This window comes from Phlebotomus papatasi, chromosome 1 (genome assembly GCF_024763615.1).
Source record: "Phlebotomus papatasi isolate M1 chromosome 1, Ppap_2.1, whole genome shotgun sequence".
NCBI lineage: Eukaryota > Metazoa > Arthropoda > Insecta > Diptera > Psychodidae > Phlebotomus > Phlebotomus papatasi.
The window spans coordinates 27,867,939-27,887,092 of NC_077222.1; the positions used below are offsets into that span (position 1 = coordinate 27,867,939).

Sequence of the window (19,154 nt, forward strand, 5' to 3'; positions counted from 1 at the left end):
GATTAACCAGCCCACTCAAAAAGTCCACTCAATTACACTCTTTCTCTCTATTAAACTTGGATGTATTCTTTTGAAGAAAAGAACATTTACAATATGATTTGTTGTTTATCTTTCTCCCCTTTCAACTTATGTGAATATCCAATTACGGTCAGTTTTTACGCAATGTACTCATATTGTCCAAGTCAGCAAATTTTTCATCTCTTTCCAATACACAAACCTTCTTTTAATATCACCTTACTTCACACACATTTTCCAACACAATTTTTTTATCTCACTCTCTCTCTTTCTCTTTCTTTCACGTACGATTTTTCTTTCTTAAACCGTATTCCTCTACACACATACACTGGTAAATCCGATAAAATTATTATTGCATTTACTACATAAATTCCACTAAAAGTCTCCTCGTCATCTAATTAACCTGTCGAAGGTGAAAATCATGTGAAAAACCTCCTCCAACAAGAGTTGCTGCTATAACGCAGTATATGATTTTACACAATACACAGTAAAAAAAATTGGTAATATATGAAATAAAATAAAAGTCTGACATAGAAAAGACTTCACAGCACAACTACAGCTTTGTTAATTCAACCAGATGACGTCACAGACGTTTGCAACAAAAAAACACCACTAATTCATTTTTTTTCATTATTTTGCACTCCTCCCCAACTCTACCCTCGTCATTCTTTCGAACTGAATAAATAATTAACTGGATGAAATATAAATTTTTCTTTTCGAAAATTCTCTCCTCCCGAGCAACAGCACGTTCTGCACTGATGAACGTCACGTAGAAACTAACACAACAAAAAATCAACATTCCATGTGACTCTCTTGCTACACATTTTTCCTACTTGTCTCTCTCACACACTCTCTCGCACTCTCTCATTTTCTCATTCGCAAATATCACACTGATCAAAAATTCCCTCAACACATCAACAAAATTACAAATTCTCTCCCAAATACCACCAACAAGAACCCCACTCTATATCTCTCTCTTTCTCTCAAAGTTTCTCATGTAAGATTTTGTGATTCTCAGAAAGTCTTTTTTTTTCAGTGCTACGAAACCTTTTGAGATGTGCAAAATTAACTACAATTTTCAGTAGTGGGATCATCACAGTAACCCAAAGGCACCATTCATAATGTTTTACATTTCAAAGTCAATTTCCCATACTGGATCAAACCACATCAATCAACTTAGAACTGTAACACTTTAATAATACTAATTGAATTATAAATTCAATCGACTGGATAATCTATAAGTTAATTCGCAAAGTCTTTCAACTAAACAATATGTATAAGTGAGAAGTGTGAGATTTTAATTAGTTGAAGGACTCCCCTATAGTTCTCTCAAGTTGTAAATAATGATGATGATGACATAGTTTTCTATTCGTAATAAAAATTAAATAAATTCGATCAATAGAAAATATAAGAACTTTGGAAAATTTTCGTGAATTTTTCCCTAAATTTACAAAACTTTGTAATAAAAAGTTTGAGAACAGTCCCCAGGCGCTACTCGTAGCAGAAAACAGTTCCCTCACGCGGAGAAAAACATTGCTAATCCAGTGCCAAGAAATTAACGAAATAGGATGGTGTGTTACATTTTGAAAAGATAGATAGATAGATAGATTTATTTGCTCTTAAACCATCTGCGGCTGCCGCCGACTTCACAACCGACCTCATCGGGCAAGACGGCAGAAAATCCCGAATCACTGGTCGTATAGGCCATATTTATTTTCACAAATCATCATTAGACAATATATGTGTGTTTTGAGAAGCTTTGCAGATGGAAAGAGGTGGGTCCCAGCATGGACTCCTAGGAGGAGTACGTATTTGCTGGAGACTAAGCAGGGGATAGGAATGGATGATGGGGAAAGGGAATAATCAACACCAGGGATACAAAGAAAACCAAAACTGTCAAACGTATGAAGGCCGCGAAGAGGCCCCCAGAAGAAAACAAAAAGAAAATCAAACAAGAAAAAAAAAGTGAATAGACACGCGATAAAAAATGAAGAGACGTGGAGAAAAAGACAAAACAAAATAAAACAAGATCAAGCAGAATGTCAGAAATTACACGAGTGCAAATCAAATAATACAAAAAATACTACAAATTCTAATGCGCATATGAAAAGTGAGACCCGAGCATCAGCAGAAGTAATCAAATCAAATACGGGACATCCACACACGCAACAAGAACCCGGGACACCAGCCACCGCCTCCCAGAGCCCAGACAACAACCCAAAGAAAACCCCCGCCGTGGCAAACCCCAAAGCCTCCCGCGCCCACCTGACCTTCACAATTTCGGGCAAAAGAGAAGCTGAAGGCCGAGAGAAAAACCCAGACATAGGCAAAGCTAGTGAGGGAGCTTCAGTTTCAGGATAAACGAGTTAGCCCAGGCAGTACATAAGGTATCCCTGCAAGCCGCCAACCACTCATAAGAAGCAGAGACTGGATTATCCCAAGCACGCATCGCATTATGTAACTATCCCGCGGCGGAAATGAACCCCGGACGCTCAGCGCAATACTCCGCCCAAATCAAGCGCTTCAATCGATTCGAAAAGGTCTGGTAGCTTATATGTGGTTCTTTCAAGTTTAGAGGCAGTTCATTATATAGAGAAGGTGCCACATATAAAAAGGATCTTTTAAAAAGTTCCTTCCGCGGAAATGGAACTGCTGCGGGTGCTACACTTCGCAGTGGTCTACCTCTATTAGTATTATAAAAACCACCACGGACAAAAAACACTCTAAGAGTCTTATATTTAAAACTGTACGAGAGAGGGAGTATACGGAGATCAATGAACGACTTAAATAAGGAATCGCGCTTACTTTTACGAAGTATGGCTCGTAAGATATCGTAAGTGCGGATGAATTTGACATCCTCATATTCGTAAGCTTTTCTTTACTTCTAGAACTTAAGGATGATCTTTACCGATCCGATCTACCATGTCTGATCGATGAGAACCGTTTTTTTGAACACTAGAATTAAAGAAAAGCTTAAGAACAGGAGGGTGTCAAGGTCACCCTACTTCAGCGGTCTTGTGACTAGAGGTTTAAGGTTGTTAAGCACTTTAAATACCTCGGATTGGTACTGACGACGAGTAATGAAGTCGGAATAGAGGTTAGCGAGAGACTCGCGGCGGGGAATAGAAGTTTCTTTGCGCTCTCGTCGATATTTTGATCAAGGAACGTCTCGCGGTCAACAAAGATCAAAATATACAGAACCATACTGAAGCCAGTCATAACATATGATCTGGAAACAGTAGCGTTGACTCGCACAGAAGAGAGAAAGCTGCTAATCCTTGAGGAAACTACAGGGAAATTCCTAATAAGGAAGAAGTACGAACTGAAGAAGCGTTATGGAGAGACCGACATTGTGGCCTGTATTCGGGCGAGAAGATTGAGCTGACTCGGTCACATCTGCCGTATGCCAGAGGAGAGGATGTCCAGGAAATTATATGAGCGAAATCCGAAGGGGGTTTCCCCGAACGAAATGGAAAACATAGTGGACGATGTCCTCAAAACACTGGGAGTGCTGCGACGCTGGCGGACTATGGCTTTAGATCGTGTGGAATGGCGAGGTGTTGTGCAGAAGACATTGTCTCTTAAAGGGATATAAGTGGCCACTTAAGTAAGTAATACCGGCTTCACACTGGAGGTTTAGCCCAGTTCCCGAAGGTCTCAAAAATCTTAATAACAAGCTATTTTATTAATTTTTCAAAATCTAATGAATTATTTGCCCTTAATATTCAATCTTAAACTACAATTTACTAAAAAATCATGTTTGATAAGGAATTAGACGAGTTATGCCAGATAGCTAAGCCTTAGATCTGAAGCCCGTATAAGACTGGAGGTTTAGCTTAGTTCCCGAAGGTCTTGCGAAGGATTTGAAATTTTTTATTGAATACTGAAATGGTTATCGATTGAATTTATTTTACCAGGGGCCCATCAAGTGTAATAAAAAGTGAAGCTATTTTTCACTTTTCCTTGTAAAAATTTTGCAGATATTGCACCGCGACTTAAACAAATTTGCTTCTAATTCTTGTATTATTTTGGCGAACATTATGAAAAATGTATTTTCAGATAGCTTTTAATGCACGATTTCAAAATATATCAGACTGATAACTCAATTCTCTTTAGGAAAAAACTTGCCAACAGTCTTCAGTGCCTCTATGAAAAAACGTATGGAAAAATGAAATGTCGACGTCGAGAGGCCACTTTACATTGTGATTGTCCGGCTTTTAGGAAAGTAAATAGAGAATTTCTAGCAACTTTTACGGTGTCAATGGTGTCAACTAATTGCAAATAAGTTGTTGTAAAATTAAACTTTCGTCTGATACTTTACTCTTTGTTATGTTAGCCTTTTTGCACTAACGACGCTTACATCCAACAAGCGATGACCCCTCCTGGGAATTTTTGGTTAATCACTTGCACTCTGAGCTTTACCCTGATACACTTTATAATTGGGGATCTATTATTGCGAGCATTGTGAGTAAAGCACCCAACCCGGGAGTTAATTTTCAGGGAATTAGCGTTAATCCCTCTGTACCAAAAACGTCATACATTTGTGACAAATTTTTATCCCAAAAAGTTGTTTTCTTCGGGTAAAATGATTAAGAATAAGGGGAATAAGGGATCTTTCAACGCAAATGTTTAATGTTCTGCAAATACCTCATATATAAACCTATTTAAGTTTTTTAAATCAATAACCAAAGTTCCTAGAAATCATTTCTTAATCCTAAAATTTTACCCAAACGTACGACTTTTTGGGACACATTTAAATGTATTGAACCTTTGTCAAATTCATTACATTTTTAGCAAAAATCTAAAATCAAAGCAAAAGTATAATATCAAAAAGTTTTTGATATTATATTAGACTTCGGAGTTTATTTGACCATTTCTTGGACTGTTTCAATCAAGCACTATATTGGATTTATAAGGCAATAATAATGTGTTTCTAAAAATTTCTACAAATTAATATTATTGTAGTTTCACTGAAAGTGACAAAATTTTCGAATAGCCAGATCCCCCGGAGGAGCGCACCACTGGTACCAATTCAAATGAGAGCTCCTATAAAGAGTTACTGAACGGTGCCAGAGAGTGATGATTCCCCATTATAAGTCATTAAGAAACTTGTATTTACAAAGCCAGTAAATATTTGTCTCGACTGAAGTATACTATTAATTGGAAAATTTCTAATAGGGTGAAAGAAACGTCTATTAACACTTTAAGAACTCGTGTCAGCATCTATTGACACCCTTCTCTGTACCATTTGGGATATGAAATTTGAACATCTCTGTTTATAGTAAAAGGTATATTACAGAAAAAACGTTATATTACTTATATTTTTCTAGATACATTAAATAATTTTCAACATTTTCACAAAAAGTGTCAATAGGGGTTCCCTGTCGAACAGACGTTCCTCCGACCCTAGATGAGCAGAACAGGTCTCAGTCAAAATCCCGAAAGCCAAAATCCGGAACACCAAAAACCCGAAAACCAAAATCCCAAATTGCCCAAAATTCCGAAATCCAAAAACCCGAATTCTTAAAAGTGTCATAGCTACTCCCACGATTGTACCCGCGCTTGCTGGAGGCACAGGGAAATTTTCTGTGTCTTAGGAAATTATTCTACACATTGTCCTCCACTTTCGCTTTAGGAATTTTGGCCCTTTCGGGATTTTTGCGTTCGGAATTTTGGCTTTCAGAATTTTGGCTGCCTCCGGAGCAGAACTGTTTTTTTTATAGTTAATCAAATGTCTTGTGATAAGAAAACCAAATTCTTTTATTTCCAGTCACACATATAGGCACTAGATTTTTAAAAGCATTAACGATCATTTACGATTTTAACAATCTTTCACCTGAAATCAACAAACAAACCTAATGAAACGAAACGTAAACTGTTATTGTTTATTTGCTTAATTGGTAAATAAGTAATAATTCTCCACTGTATTGACGAAAACTCAGTCATTACTTTCGCAGTCTAAATAAATTCCCCATAGCATTTACTATTGTTAAAATATTATTCAGGTGGTTTAAAGTTCTGCACAGTGCATTTGCAACTTTATCATGAACCATATAGAATTGTATGAACTTTTCGCATGAACAACACATTATTCCATTCACTTTGTTATCCATTTTTGAATAAAATTTAAAGGAAAAGTTACTAATTATAAATTTTCAGTTGCATTCTACTGAACCTCTATCTATCTCAGACAACTGAATCCGTATATAAAATATTAATTCACTTTTAAAGTGAACGTGGTCAAAGTGTTTTCCACAACGACGGAAATATCAAACTGTGTTTTTCATCCAATATTTCTATACAAGGTAGTATATTAGATGCAACATCGTGACACAAATATTGCATTAAAGTATCATTGAATAAAGTTGAGCAATTTCATAGCAAAAAATAAATAAATAAAAGTATAAAATGTGCATTAAAAACTATTTAATTTTCCAATGACACAATTTCTTTCAATATTTTTTCACAGAAACTATTTATAAAATATGTATTAGAACGTGGAATAAACAAAGTGTTATCGTACTTTTTATTCAAAAGCCAATGCTTTAATCAATAAATTGTGCTTTCTTTAATCAGATTTACTTGCTCCTTGCTCTCTCTTTCCTTTTCTTTTTCTACCAAAAATTCTTACTCCTCTACCTGAATCACATGAATACGATTTGTGCAGCAGAAAGAACTCAAACGTTTTCCTCAATTTGCTTTGTTTACAACTTTTTCCAAAGCACTTTTTTTTTATGAAATCCAATGAAAGGCAGAGATTTCAAACAACAAGCACTTCGTCTTCACTGAAATACCTCATCTTTTCGTTTGAAGAATCCATAACAAAAAGACTTTTCTGCCTCTGTCCAGAATACAAAAAAAATTGACGCAGGAAAGTCGCAAAAAAGATGGGTTGAGACGAAGAATTATTTAAAAAATTCCCCAGATGTGTATACATTGAATATTTTTCGCAGTGTTCAAATAGATGTGGAGTAATTTGTTGAAAGAAAAATCAAACCCATTCATTTTCAGCATCAAACACACTACTATAACTTCTTTTTTTTAAAAACTCCTTCAAGTTTCTTGTTTTCATTCTATCTTTTTCTCACTCTCACCCAAAAATTTATTAATAGACTTTTTTTTCATACTGCAGTGACTAAAGAATTAATAATAATTTCTTGACAATTTAAGTGCGAAATTTTCTTCCCGAAAATTCTTTTTGCTCTTTTCCATATATATATACTTTATCATGGAGAAAATAATGAATAAAAGTCTTTTATATACCAAATTTTTACCAACGTTAGCAACTTGCATGAATTTCAAATTCTGAGCAGTTTTTCCCGGGGCCTTTGCACTTTCTACCTCACCCCATATTGATTTATTTGCTAATGAGATTTTTCACATGGAAAAGGAATTTCCTCAACACAAAATCTGGTGGCTTAGAGTACAATTAGTGCTGAAAATTATTTCTCTCACTAATTGCTTGCCTGAACTATCTACAAAATTCACGCACATGTCTCTCTCTCTAAAACAATTAATGTAAATGATATTCTCCAGCATTTTAAAGTATTAATCGGCGGTGTTTTTTTTTTCATTACAGGAAAGAGGATGAAAATCTTTCAATTAATGTCTATTATAAAGTTATTTGCAATCACGGAAAAAAGATAATAACAGATTTTATTAGAAATACCAATTATTTTTCTCGGAAATGGCAAAAACACGTCCTACCTTTGTGAAATGCTCGAATTCGTGATATAACATATAAATTAGTTTCGGATAGATTAACAGTTGTTTTGTAATCAAGATTCTGGGAAAAGTATCGTACCCACGAGTTCACGTTATGTTGACCGGATCACATCCGATTTAAACCGATGTGAACCGAACTATAAGTCATCTAAAAGGACTCAAGTTAGAGTTAAAAAACTCTATTAAGCTAATTCAAAACCTGCTCCAAATGGAAATTTTTCGCTACTCCAAATGGAAACGTCACTGTTTTCATGATAAATACAGTACTAAATTACTATATTTATATATTTTATATACCACAGTTTAATTATTTAGTTAATTTTGCTCCAAATACAGCGAAAATCCATTCATATACACAAATTTTAATTTGTTAATTTCTCAGAAAAATTAAAAGTACACTTTTCACCATCGAATTTTTTATCGATCGACCATGTTTTCCAATGAAAAACACAATAAAGTGACTGTTGTTTATTCGTTTTGTTTAGCATTTATGTCATATTACTGGCTAATTTTGGTTAAATTAAGTGCTAGTCTTTATTGTTAACGGTACGTGAAGTTTTCAAATGAAATAATTACCTATTTCGTTAATAAAAAGGGTTTTTCTGAAGTGTCTGCAAATGCTTCAATAGGAAACCTAGGAAATATGATTTTTTTGGAGAGATTTTCTTATTGTTTTATAGAAAAGTAGCTTTGTGTGACTAGTGTGACTAGTGGCTTTGATGTGATTTGAGCCAAATTGCAAAAAGAAAATTAAGAAGAGTAGCAAGAAAACTAATTATCTATTAGTTAAAACCTTCCCCAGTGATTTACTGCTGGTGATGATGCTCTATTTTTCCAAAAATAACGAACTTCAGGAAATCAAAAAACATAGTCTAGTCGAGTGAGTTGAAATTTAAAAATTGCTTAAATGAAAAAGAAACGACCTAGTATAAAAATATTGTTGAAAACAAATGAAAAACTTTTTGTAGCCACTGAAGAAGATCCACATCCGGACCGAAAGCTCTGGGCAAGACAGAAAATTTGTTTTTCTTCTTGAGGTGAAATAAATTTCCACTCTCGATTACTGGAGGTGTCCCCATAGTATATCCATCATGCCAGTTCATTATCCAACTATCTAAATCTAGGAAATTTCTTGCATAATAATAATTCCTGAGCTGACATATTTTTGATTAAAAAAATTCGTAAATTTGGGTCGCTGGAAATGGTACGCTCCGTAAAGGGTTTAGAATTAAATTTTCAAATGAGAAATGAGGTTGTAAGGCATATGAAAATAATCACAAGATTTATACTCGAATTTAACTTAGACTCTACACGGGGAAGTACTGAATACTTTTGAATTGAAGTACCTTTCAAATTAGGTTTTTCTCACCTTGTATCACAAATTAAATTAAGACTTGTAATATAATTTTACTTTACAATTGGTTTATGAAGCTAAAGAATATCACTGTAAAAGGTTTAGATTCATAGAAGAAAAAACCCAATTTCTAAGGTACCTCATGTCAAATTTGGCCCCCCTCCCCAACACACTGATTTTCTGAACATCCGGTAATTTTAATTCATTAGTATCCAATCAGAACTATCACCATTTGAATATTCCCATATCTTCCATTTTTCTGGGAAAGAAATCAAAGTTAACGATCAATGCAAAAATTCAGTGAATAAATCAGTAATCTGTTGAACAAAAATCATTTTTCAAGTAAAACTTTTTCTATACGCAAGCATTTTTGATCTGTCCTGAAAAAATCAGACTAAGTAATGGATAACAGCAATGAAGATACCAAAACTGAAGGAACTCCCATGGATGCCCCTATAACTCAGCCAACAGACGCACGGAGGAGGAGGAGGAGAAGGAGATCTTCTAGAATGCGATCGAGATCTCGCAAGTCCACAAGATCGACATCCAGAAGGAGAAGACGCTCCCGGAGGAGGGTGATGCCTTCCGAGAGAATGTAAAAAAAAACCTCCAGAAAATTACAATTTGATCATGTCCACACGGAAAACTTTGATAATTCATCTAAATTCTAAATTTTGTCTACAATAAATTATATGTAAATGGCAAATTACTTTCTTTCATTTGCACATCCTTTTTTGAATTTTATTAGCTCAAGTTCAAAAGTACAATAAGAAAGGATTCGATCTTGTGCCTAGCCCCCATTCTCTTGACTATAACTCAACTCTCTTGCAAACTTTAGAAACTTTTAGACCATTTTCTGCTGAAGTGGTGAGTATTTTACTTTTTTGGTTATCTTAATTTTTAGTTTTTAATTACAAACCAATTTTAGGAGCAATTTTGAACGCACTGATTTAAAAGAGTCCCTATTTTTTAGGAAGATCTTATTACCTCTAAATTTAAATTCACAATAGAATTTTCACGCATTCCGAGTTACTAGCACCTTGAGTTGCGTGCATTCCAAGATTTCCTGTGGCTTCTGGTGGAACAGGGATAGATATGACCTATCGTTATAAAGTTATTCAAAGTTATAGAATTACTCAATTGACGTACAATAGATTATAGTAAGCTAGGGTAACTGGATCGTTTTCCAAAGAGTGCTACTTAAACTCTTGTTTTTGAACTGATGAAATTCCTTTTTACTTCTTCTAAATCCACAGAATTATTCACTGTTTCATTCAGATACATAATATGAAAAAAAAAATATCAAAAATATTAAGGAAAATTTATAAAATAATGATAATAGTGATATAAGTCAGCATGCACTAACTGGGTCGCCTTTTCGCTAATTCACTTTTAATTAAACCTTTGGATTTAAAGTACTTTTTTCACAAGGAAAAACCAATAAATGTTTTCAATCAACCAACTGTCATTAGTGAAAATATCAATGCTAGAAATTTTTTAGTGAAGAACCCAGCTGGCATAAGATTGAAATAAGTCGATTACACTCACTTATTTAATGGATAAAAATATTAATTTTGCTTTTTCTCAAACTTGAATACTTATTATGTTACTGTAGTGACTATAATACGAAAATAAAAATAAAAATACTCCCTCCGTTCCGAAATAAGTCGTACGTTTGGGAAAAATTCTTGTTCCGAAATAAGTCATACATTTGGGAAAAAATGGGATTAAGGGAAAGTTTGTTGGTAAATGTTTTGTGTATCAACAATTATCTCTTGTAAAGAACTATTACTAATGTCCAGTACTAAAATTGGAATCCAGTCTTGATGGTATGTTGAGGAACGAATGTCTTAAAAATGTATTATTTTTGGCGTTTTATTTTCAATCTAAAATAGATGCAGAATGGTGAGAGATACAGACTTGGGACCTTCGGGGGACCCCCCCATAAGTTGATCCTGGGACTATTAATATGTCCTTTATTTTGCCCCCACCCCTCCCCTTCCCCTCCAAAATCATCTTTTTAGAATTGCTCGAAAACACGTCGTGAGATTTTTTTTTCAATTCTGGATATGTTTTAGAGAAACATATAAATGGTCCCAAGATCAACTTATGGGGGGTCCGCTGAAGGTCCCAAGTCCCTATCTCTCACCATTTTGCACCCAGATATTCGAACACATAAAAGAGGATGTTCCTTTTATTGCTCATTCTGCAAAATTTGAGATATAAAAAATGTCATATCGGTAATAACTGTTGAGTTCTACTTGTGCATACTAAAAATTTAGATCAAATTCTAGACTGTAATATTAATCACAGTCCATCTTGTAGTGATTAACTATACACCGGAGCTCTTTGAAAAAACCGCGAAAAATGGACAACTTCAACATATCGATTCCTTAACTTACCATCGTGATAGGATCCCCATATTATCCCTGAACATGGAGGATAGTTCATACATAAGATATTTGCAAATAACAAAAACATTCTCTGAAACCGTTCCATAATCCCTAATTTTTCGCCAAACGTACGACTTATTTCGGAACGGAGGGAGTATTATTTTAAGTGGATTAGTCATAAACGATCCAGATAGCGAAGCGTCCGGATTAGCACACTTGACTATAATGGGTAATGTGTTCGTTCTGCTCGTTCATTCATACTAGTGTCCAGGTTCGGATCCGTTTCATTATCGGTAATTTTTTTCTAGAATTAAACTATATTATCTCAAATTGTCCTTTAACCCTTTAAGGACGATTGGGTCGCCCGTGACCCATAGAGAAAATATTTTTTCCTGACTACCTGAAGTTATTTCTTTCTAATGTTTGTACATAATCACGAAGTAGAAAGATGTAGGAATCTAGGATTTTTTTTGCATATCTCCAACTATTTGCTATATAAAAAATATTTGAGCTCAAAAATAACTAATTTTCAAATTTTCATATTGGTGCTTCAATTTTAATATTTTTAATATTTCTAATTTTTTTTAAGCAAAAACCTCTAGGGACTAGAAACTATAATAACTATACATAATATTTCTCAACAAAGTAAAAATTATAGTTTATTGGTATTTTCAGGAAAGCTTCATAATTTTCATGGGTCATATATGACCCAATCGTCCTTAAAGGTAAAAAAACACCGAATCTATCTTTAGTGGATTTTCGAGGATTTTAGGTTAGACTGTTTCATGTTTTTGTTTATGTGTGCGCAAAATAGTTAATTATTCGTGTAATATTGTGTGATATATCAATTATCTGAGATTTCCCAGTGCAATACTGACTGAAGAAGGTAATATTTCGATAATTTATGAGATACTTCTGCGTATATGTTGTAAATTCATAACTTTTTACTCTTGTAGATGACTTCAAAAATGGAGAAAAAAATCATGATCAATGAACCCGAAAACATCCACATATTATGCCCGGAAGATAGCGATGATCGATGTCGATGAAAGCGACATAATATATTCGGAACAAGACGTGGATGAAGTGGACTTTGAAGTCTTCTGAAGTGGACTTTGAAGTCTTGTGCAACTGTACGTCTTAAATTCTCAGAGACAAACAACATTGCACCTACCCATTACCATCAAACATGTTTCGAAGAAAACTGAGATGCACATGGTGCTATCAGAAAAAAGGATTATAAGACCAATTGTATTTGTGAGGCATGCGACATTTATCTCTGTGTTACCAGTACTCGCAATTGTTTCGATGAATATCATAAAAATTAAAAATGTAGTAAACAATAATACATTTTTTCATAAAGTTCAAGTTATTTATCCTTCAAAAATAACAGAGCAAACGAGTAAATTAGTCGTCTGGGAAATTTTGTGCTTTTTTATCTTTAAGAACGATTGGGTCATATATGACCCATAGTTTTCCAGGACTCCTAGGGATGGGAAAATTTCTTTTTAACCGTAAATCTCTTATTTAGGCTAAAATATCGAGGGAAACTTGATTTCATTGAATTTCCCTCAGCGGAAAGCTTTTCGTCATTAAAGGGTTGAAAACTAAAATCCACAAAATCCGCCCATTTCTTCTGTAGACAAAATCAAACACATATTTGAAAATCATATCTTTGTAAAGAAAAATATTTTCTACGTTGAAATCATTCACAACTGACTATTGTAAACAACATTTCTATTTATTGTACCCATTCATAAGATATATCGCTTGAAAAATCAGCACTTCCATTTTCCTAAATAATAAGCCAAACATTTTGCTTTTCATAATCATTTCTAAATTGAAAATTGTCTATAAAGACCGTGTGTATCATCCAATCACGAGAAAATTTGCTAATCACAAATTCTCAGAAATTCAATCATACCTTTGCTGTTGAGACTAGCGTTATAGCACTCAACAAAGTTATTCACTTGGGAGCAAAATAATTGCTTTAAAACGAAAAAATTTTAAAGAGATAAAATGTGTTTGGATGATGTGAAAATTGCAGGAAGATCAATTAAGATTCTAACTTCTTCAATTATAAAAAAAACTCGAGAAAAAATCTTTCTGAAGTTATTGTCATCAAGGACAATCAAATTAATACAATTGAAAGAAAAATCGAATAAAAGTTGTACAAAAACGTGGAAGGAAGCGGTTAAGAAACGCGTGAGACACAAACAACGGGGGAAAAAGGTGAAAGGTTACCTCAACTGCAAAAGTGTGTGAAATTTATATTTTTGTCCTCCACACACCACACAAGTGAATGGCAAACATTTTTCTGACCAATCTATCCTGTCATTGACCCAATTCGCCAACCCTTTGAACCATACTAAATAAATAGTTGAAAGATAATACTACCTCACATTTATTAGAGAGAACAAGGAAAAAAATAATAATATCGCGATGGATTTATCGATTGAGGGTGTTTGGTTAGCTGGAAAAGTTGAATTATCTCTTCTCTTTTTTTTTATTTTTCTATTTTGCATTGCAAATAATCAGAAAAGTGCTTTAAACAATCTTTCCAGTGTCACTTTGTAAAAGAGTGAAGAGAGTAATGAGAACGGAATTTCTCATTCACTCACTCACCCCTTTGCAAATTGACTAAAAATTCAATTATTTTCAAACACACTCCTCTTCCCGGCCGGTTTCCTAATTTTCCACCTCTTTTACGCTAATTCCTTATGCCGGGAATTTCATGGGAGGAGATAATTATGTAGCTGTTATTTAATTAGAACTTTCACCTTTTTTAAATTCTTAAAATTCTATAAAACTGAATAGATTCATTTTATTATTTTATTTTATTTTAATATTTAACAAGAAAAGCTTTAACGTGATCAATTTCAAATTCTTCACTCGACTCTTAACAATTTTCTCCGCATGGGGGCACTGTTTAGTTCTTTTTTCCGCAAGTGGCGCTGAGAACTGTTTTCAATTATAAAAGCTAAAGCATTTAGCTGAAGAATTTGGTCCAAACGAAGATACAATAGTTCTCATTGTGTACACTAAATTTAATGATTTTCAAACAAATTTCCTTTAATCTAAACATAGACCGCAAATGTAAAAATTTAAATTTTTTACGAGTTTTTTGACATCACATTGAGTATCCGTCTGTCCGTCCATAAGTTACCAGCTCTACAGGCCAAACGGTTAGATATTTGGGACTTTCGCGGGCCCCAGCTCATATGCCGGCCTGCGCATCAATATCATGTTCACTTTTTTTTCATTTTTGGATATGCTTTAGAGGCTGCAGCCTAGACATTAAATTTTGTTCTTATACGAAAATACCGTTGAAACATTCCTAAAAATGGTTAAAAATACACTCTAGAGAGCGTATTTCTTACCAAATGGGATAATATTGGGGCTCGTTGGAAAGGTCTTCACATTTCTGACAATTCTGAATGGTTTCAAATCAGTTATGAACCGCATATGAACCGGTAAGCAATTTTCTTGATTAGAAAATTAATTTTGTAACTCCTAAGCCATTTTGGGAGACCTTTTGAGTGATTTATGAATCGCTTCAAATTGGTTGTAATCAGGTAAACGGTAAATGACGCGAAAGTACTTATGAAACATAGTTCGAGCACTACACGAAGCATGTGACCCCACCACCCCGATATATTTTATGGTTTTGATATTCTATGAGAATTTAAATTACGATTAATCGTGACTATTAGTTGTCCGGCTAAACGCTAAGTCTTTCATTAATTTTAAGAATTTTATTTTTAATTTTAAAAATATGCAAAAACACAAAAAATATCAATGAGAAAATTACAATAAGCATTAGGCTAAGTGTACCAAATTTCGGCCAGCCTGCAATTTCGGCCAAATTCGGTTCCTCAATATTCCATGAATTTTTAGTTTTTGCTTACTTTAGGACCACTGAAGAAGTCTTTAGAAAAACAAATTGAGGAAATCAAAACCAATAATAATGCTATATTTTCTTTTCAACAACTGGGAAAGATAAAGAATAAAATATTAAAATTCCCGAACCTTATTGAAATACTTCAAAGTATTAGCATTAGCGCCACAAGTGGTGATCATTTGAACTTAAAATGATACAAAGATAAATTCATTTCCTTGTTTGGATCAACAATTGTCGTAACTTAATCCAGATTAAAATCAGTCGTTCGTTTAAAATGTTTGTTGCATTTAGTTTAAATTAAGTGAGTTGTTCATTTACGGGTCATGTTAAGCGGTCTTCAAAGTACAGTAGACTCTCGCTCAATCGGCTCTTTTTCAATGGGGCGAAGAAATTTGATTTGAATTTTTAAGATTTATTTTGAAGCAAATTTGCTCAAATTCGCTATAGTTCCTATTGTTTAATCGTGATTCTTTGTAACTGAATATTTTTTGTAGAATTTACAATGACTTTGACGCCCAAATCTCTCGATAATTTGTATGACATTTTGCCCCATATGCCCGATTGAGAGAGTGCCTACTATACAGATGTTTTTCGGAATTATCCAAATACACTTATGCAACTTACTTGCCATTAGGAATTCATTTGTGAAATTATTTTTCAAATACTCCTAAATGTATGCAAGTTTTTTCAAAGTGGTAAATTTGAAAAGTGTAACTTATGAACAATTGGTTCTGAAAATAGCCCAAGAAATTGGCACCAACAATATTTTGCATATTTTACGGCGTTTCCATAACTTATTTAAAAGAAGTTTCTTGAAAGTATGCAAAATTTAAGCCGTTTCGCGTGCTTTTTCTCGGTCATAAAAATATGCATAATCCCGGGACCCCTTGTAGAGGCTTCTCTCAATTTCCCAAGCAACAAATCGAATAGCAACATATTTTATTGGTTTTTCAAAATCTTATAGGTCATTTAGCCTTTACAAAAGCAATTCTAAATCAAGATTTTAAAAAATCTTGACTGATAACGAATTAAAGAAGCACTAAGCATTTGAGGAGAACCTAAGCATTCTTTAGACTAGAGGTTTAGCCCAGTTCCTGTAGGTCTCAAAATCCTAAATAACGTGTAATTTAATTGCTTTTTGAAAACTTAATAGATTATTTATCTTTTATAATTCAATCTTAAGTTAAATTTTCCCAAAAAATCGTGATTGATAAGGATTTAGAGCAGTTAAGCCAGTTGGCTAAGCCTTAGGTCTGAAGCCCGTATAAGCCATATGGCTAAGCCTTATACGGGCTTCAGACCTAAGGCTTAAACACCTGGGTTAATTACTCTAATTCATTATCAAGCACAATTTTTTTTTAGGAAATTGTTGTTTAGGATTGGATATTAAGGGCAAATGATCCTTAGATTTTGAAAAATCAATAAAATTCCTTGTTATTTAGATTTTTGGGACCTCAGAAAACTGGGCTAAATCTCCAGTCTGAAGCCGGCATTAGCCATATAACTTAATTGCTCTAATATCTTACCAATCACGATTTTTTGACAAAATTCTACTTAGGATTGGATTATAAAAGATGAAAGACTTATTAGGTTCTCTAAAAGCGATATAATTGCTCGCTATTTGCGATTTTAGGACCTTCGGGAACTGAGCTAAACTTCTAGTCTAAAGACTGCTTTATGCCCTAGTCCGACTTACTACTTAAGCCGAGAGACCGCGTAATGGGAAGCTGATGAAAATGCAGTCTAATCATTATTTTGATTATAATTACGTCAAATCGTCTCTCGGATTAATGTAATTATAATCAAAATAATCTTTAGAAAATACACTCCTATCAATTTCTCACTAAAGCGTTTCTCGACTTAAGCCGAAAATGTTTCAAGGGCATTAAGTTTAAAGCCTGTGTAAATTATGACAATTTCTGATCCAAGCGACGACAGTTTCTTTTTTTTTCAACTCAAGTATCATTCTATCCCTTCAATCCCCACAAGTCTTTTACCTTTAACTTATTTAAGTTAAACTTGAGTCCATCAACAGAATAAGATTGTATGAATCTCAAAAAAAAATTCTAAGCAAACAATAAAAAGACCAATAAAATTTTCTACCCTCAATTCAATGGAGAATCCCTTCCTACTGGCCCTCTCCGCCCCCCTATAAATTCGAGCATGTCGCGAAGACTCTACCTCCCCATTTCCAACCCTCAAACGAACACGTATGGGAAAAATGCTGATTCATCAGATGAAAATGCCCTTTCCCACAGGCTAATTAATTCTTTTGCCATCGAGTCTGTTAACCTCGCATTGTCCTCAATTTTTTTTCTGAGGATTTCCTTGACAATTTTGGGGAAAACCGTTTTTCCCTGGGTGTGGAAGGGGGGACGGGGGGCAAAGTCTCTGGGTTGGCGCCGACAAATCTGGCACATCACTTGGACAAATCTGCAAAGGGCTTTTTGAGGCCATCCCTGGCCTGGCTTTGGGGTGGTATTTCCGTGAGAAATAAAATGCAAACTTCCGGACAGTGGTTGTTCAGACACCGACACACACACACACATCCGCATAAATACATTAAATCGCTACACAATCTCACAAAATGAATGCGGTTTCTCATGTGTCTCATGCTTCAACTCCCGGATCAATATTTGGGGATGAATTCCAAGTGATAGCTTTCGCGAATGGACATGGGCAAATCTAGGGATTTCGCGGGATTTACCCAGATGATGAGTTTGACAGAGTGGCGAGGTGTATGGGATTCCGGGGGCTGAAAAGGGTGTGAGAAATGCGCCCCAGTGAACGCTTTCTCATTGTTTCATGGGCATTCTGTTGACTTATTGCGCGTGATGCCGGCCAGAAAGCCAGCAAAATACCCCCAATTCATACCAAGGAACCCAAAACAATTGGGGTATTGAGCCATTTTCCATGGTCAGTCGTGTGCACTGGAGATAAAAGGGTACAGGAGGCATAAATAAGATGGGAAGAACGCTCAGTGCAACTTACCGGCCATGTCAAAAAGAACCAATTTTTTCGGCCAATTTCCTCATAAACAAGTGCCCACACGACGCCCAGTGACGCTCTGAACAATAGTCTCTGCACTGTGATAGTTTTAACACCAATTAGAGCACGTTTTCAGCACGATTTTTCACTTCACAAACTTCCAATACGTCTCTCATCGACAATCATGGCGTCCATTTGGCGTGTGAGAAAAAAATACGCATGTCGTACTAACTTTTTCCGCTAGTTGGCGCTGCATCACCGTTTGCAAAAACCTCTCGCTGAAGTTGACACAAAATTTACAAAAACTCTTCACATAACCTCACATATGATTCGCGCTTTTTTTCTATCCGGGAAAAAACTGAGGGAACCACATCTGATCCTCTTCTCTGAATTAATACGCAAATGGGTGGCGCAAAAGTGAAAAACTAGAATTACATACCATTTTGTCGTTTTGCCCCATTCATGGCTGTGTTGATCATGTAGCCAATTTTGGTGAAACTGCTCTGCCGCGAGACCGATGGGCTTGAGACTCTTGGTGGGATTGGTGGTGGAGATCCACCGGGGGTGCTACGCCCCCATATTGGTGCGTGCTTCGTGATGATGATGCTGTTTTACCGCACGGCCCTACAATGAAAAAGAAAAAAAACAATGTCGAAATATTGGTGAGTTTGATTGAGCATTTTCATCAATTCATGTGGAATATCTAATGAGAAAGTCACATTTTGATATGAGGTAAATAATTAAATGGTTGATTAGATCCTCCACGTGAAGTGTAAAC

General features: G+C 34.8%; 1 protein-coding gene and 1 long non-coding RNA gene across 2 annotated transcripts in view; one reads left to right on the top strand and one right to left on the bottom strand.

The window, feature by feature from the left end:
• The window catches only part of LOC129799563 (protein phosphatase PP2A 55 kDa regulatory subunit), an 88,312-nt gene that overhangs the window by 52,729 nt on the left and 16,429 nt on the right, over positions 1 to 19,154 (bottom strand). Inside the window, 2 exon segments of the mRNA XM_055843583.1 lie at positions 18,816 to 18,935; positions 18,938 to 19,000. Of these exon segments, the coding sequence (XP_055699558.1) occupies positions 18,816 to 18,935; positions 18,938 to 19,000 (183 nt within the window).
• Positions 3,272 to 9,797, top strand: LOC129799589 (uncharacterized). The gene is made up of 2 exons (XR_008751522.1): positions 3,272 to 3,622; positions 9,460 to 9,797. It is a non-coding gene; the product is annotated as an uncharacterized LOC129799589 (long non-coding RNA).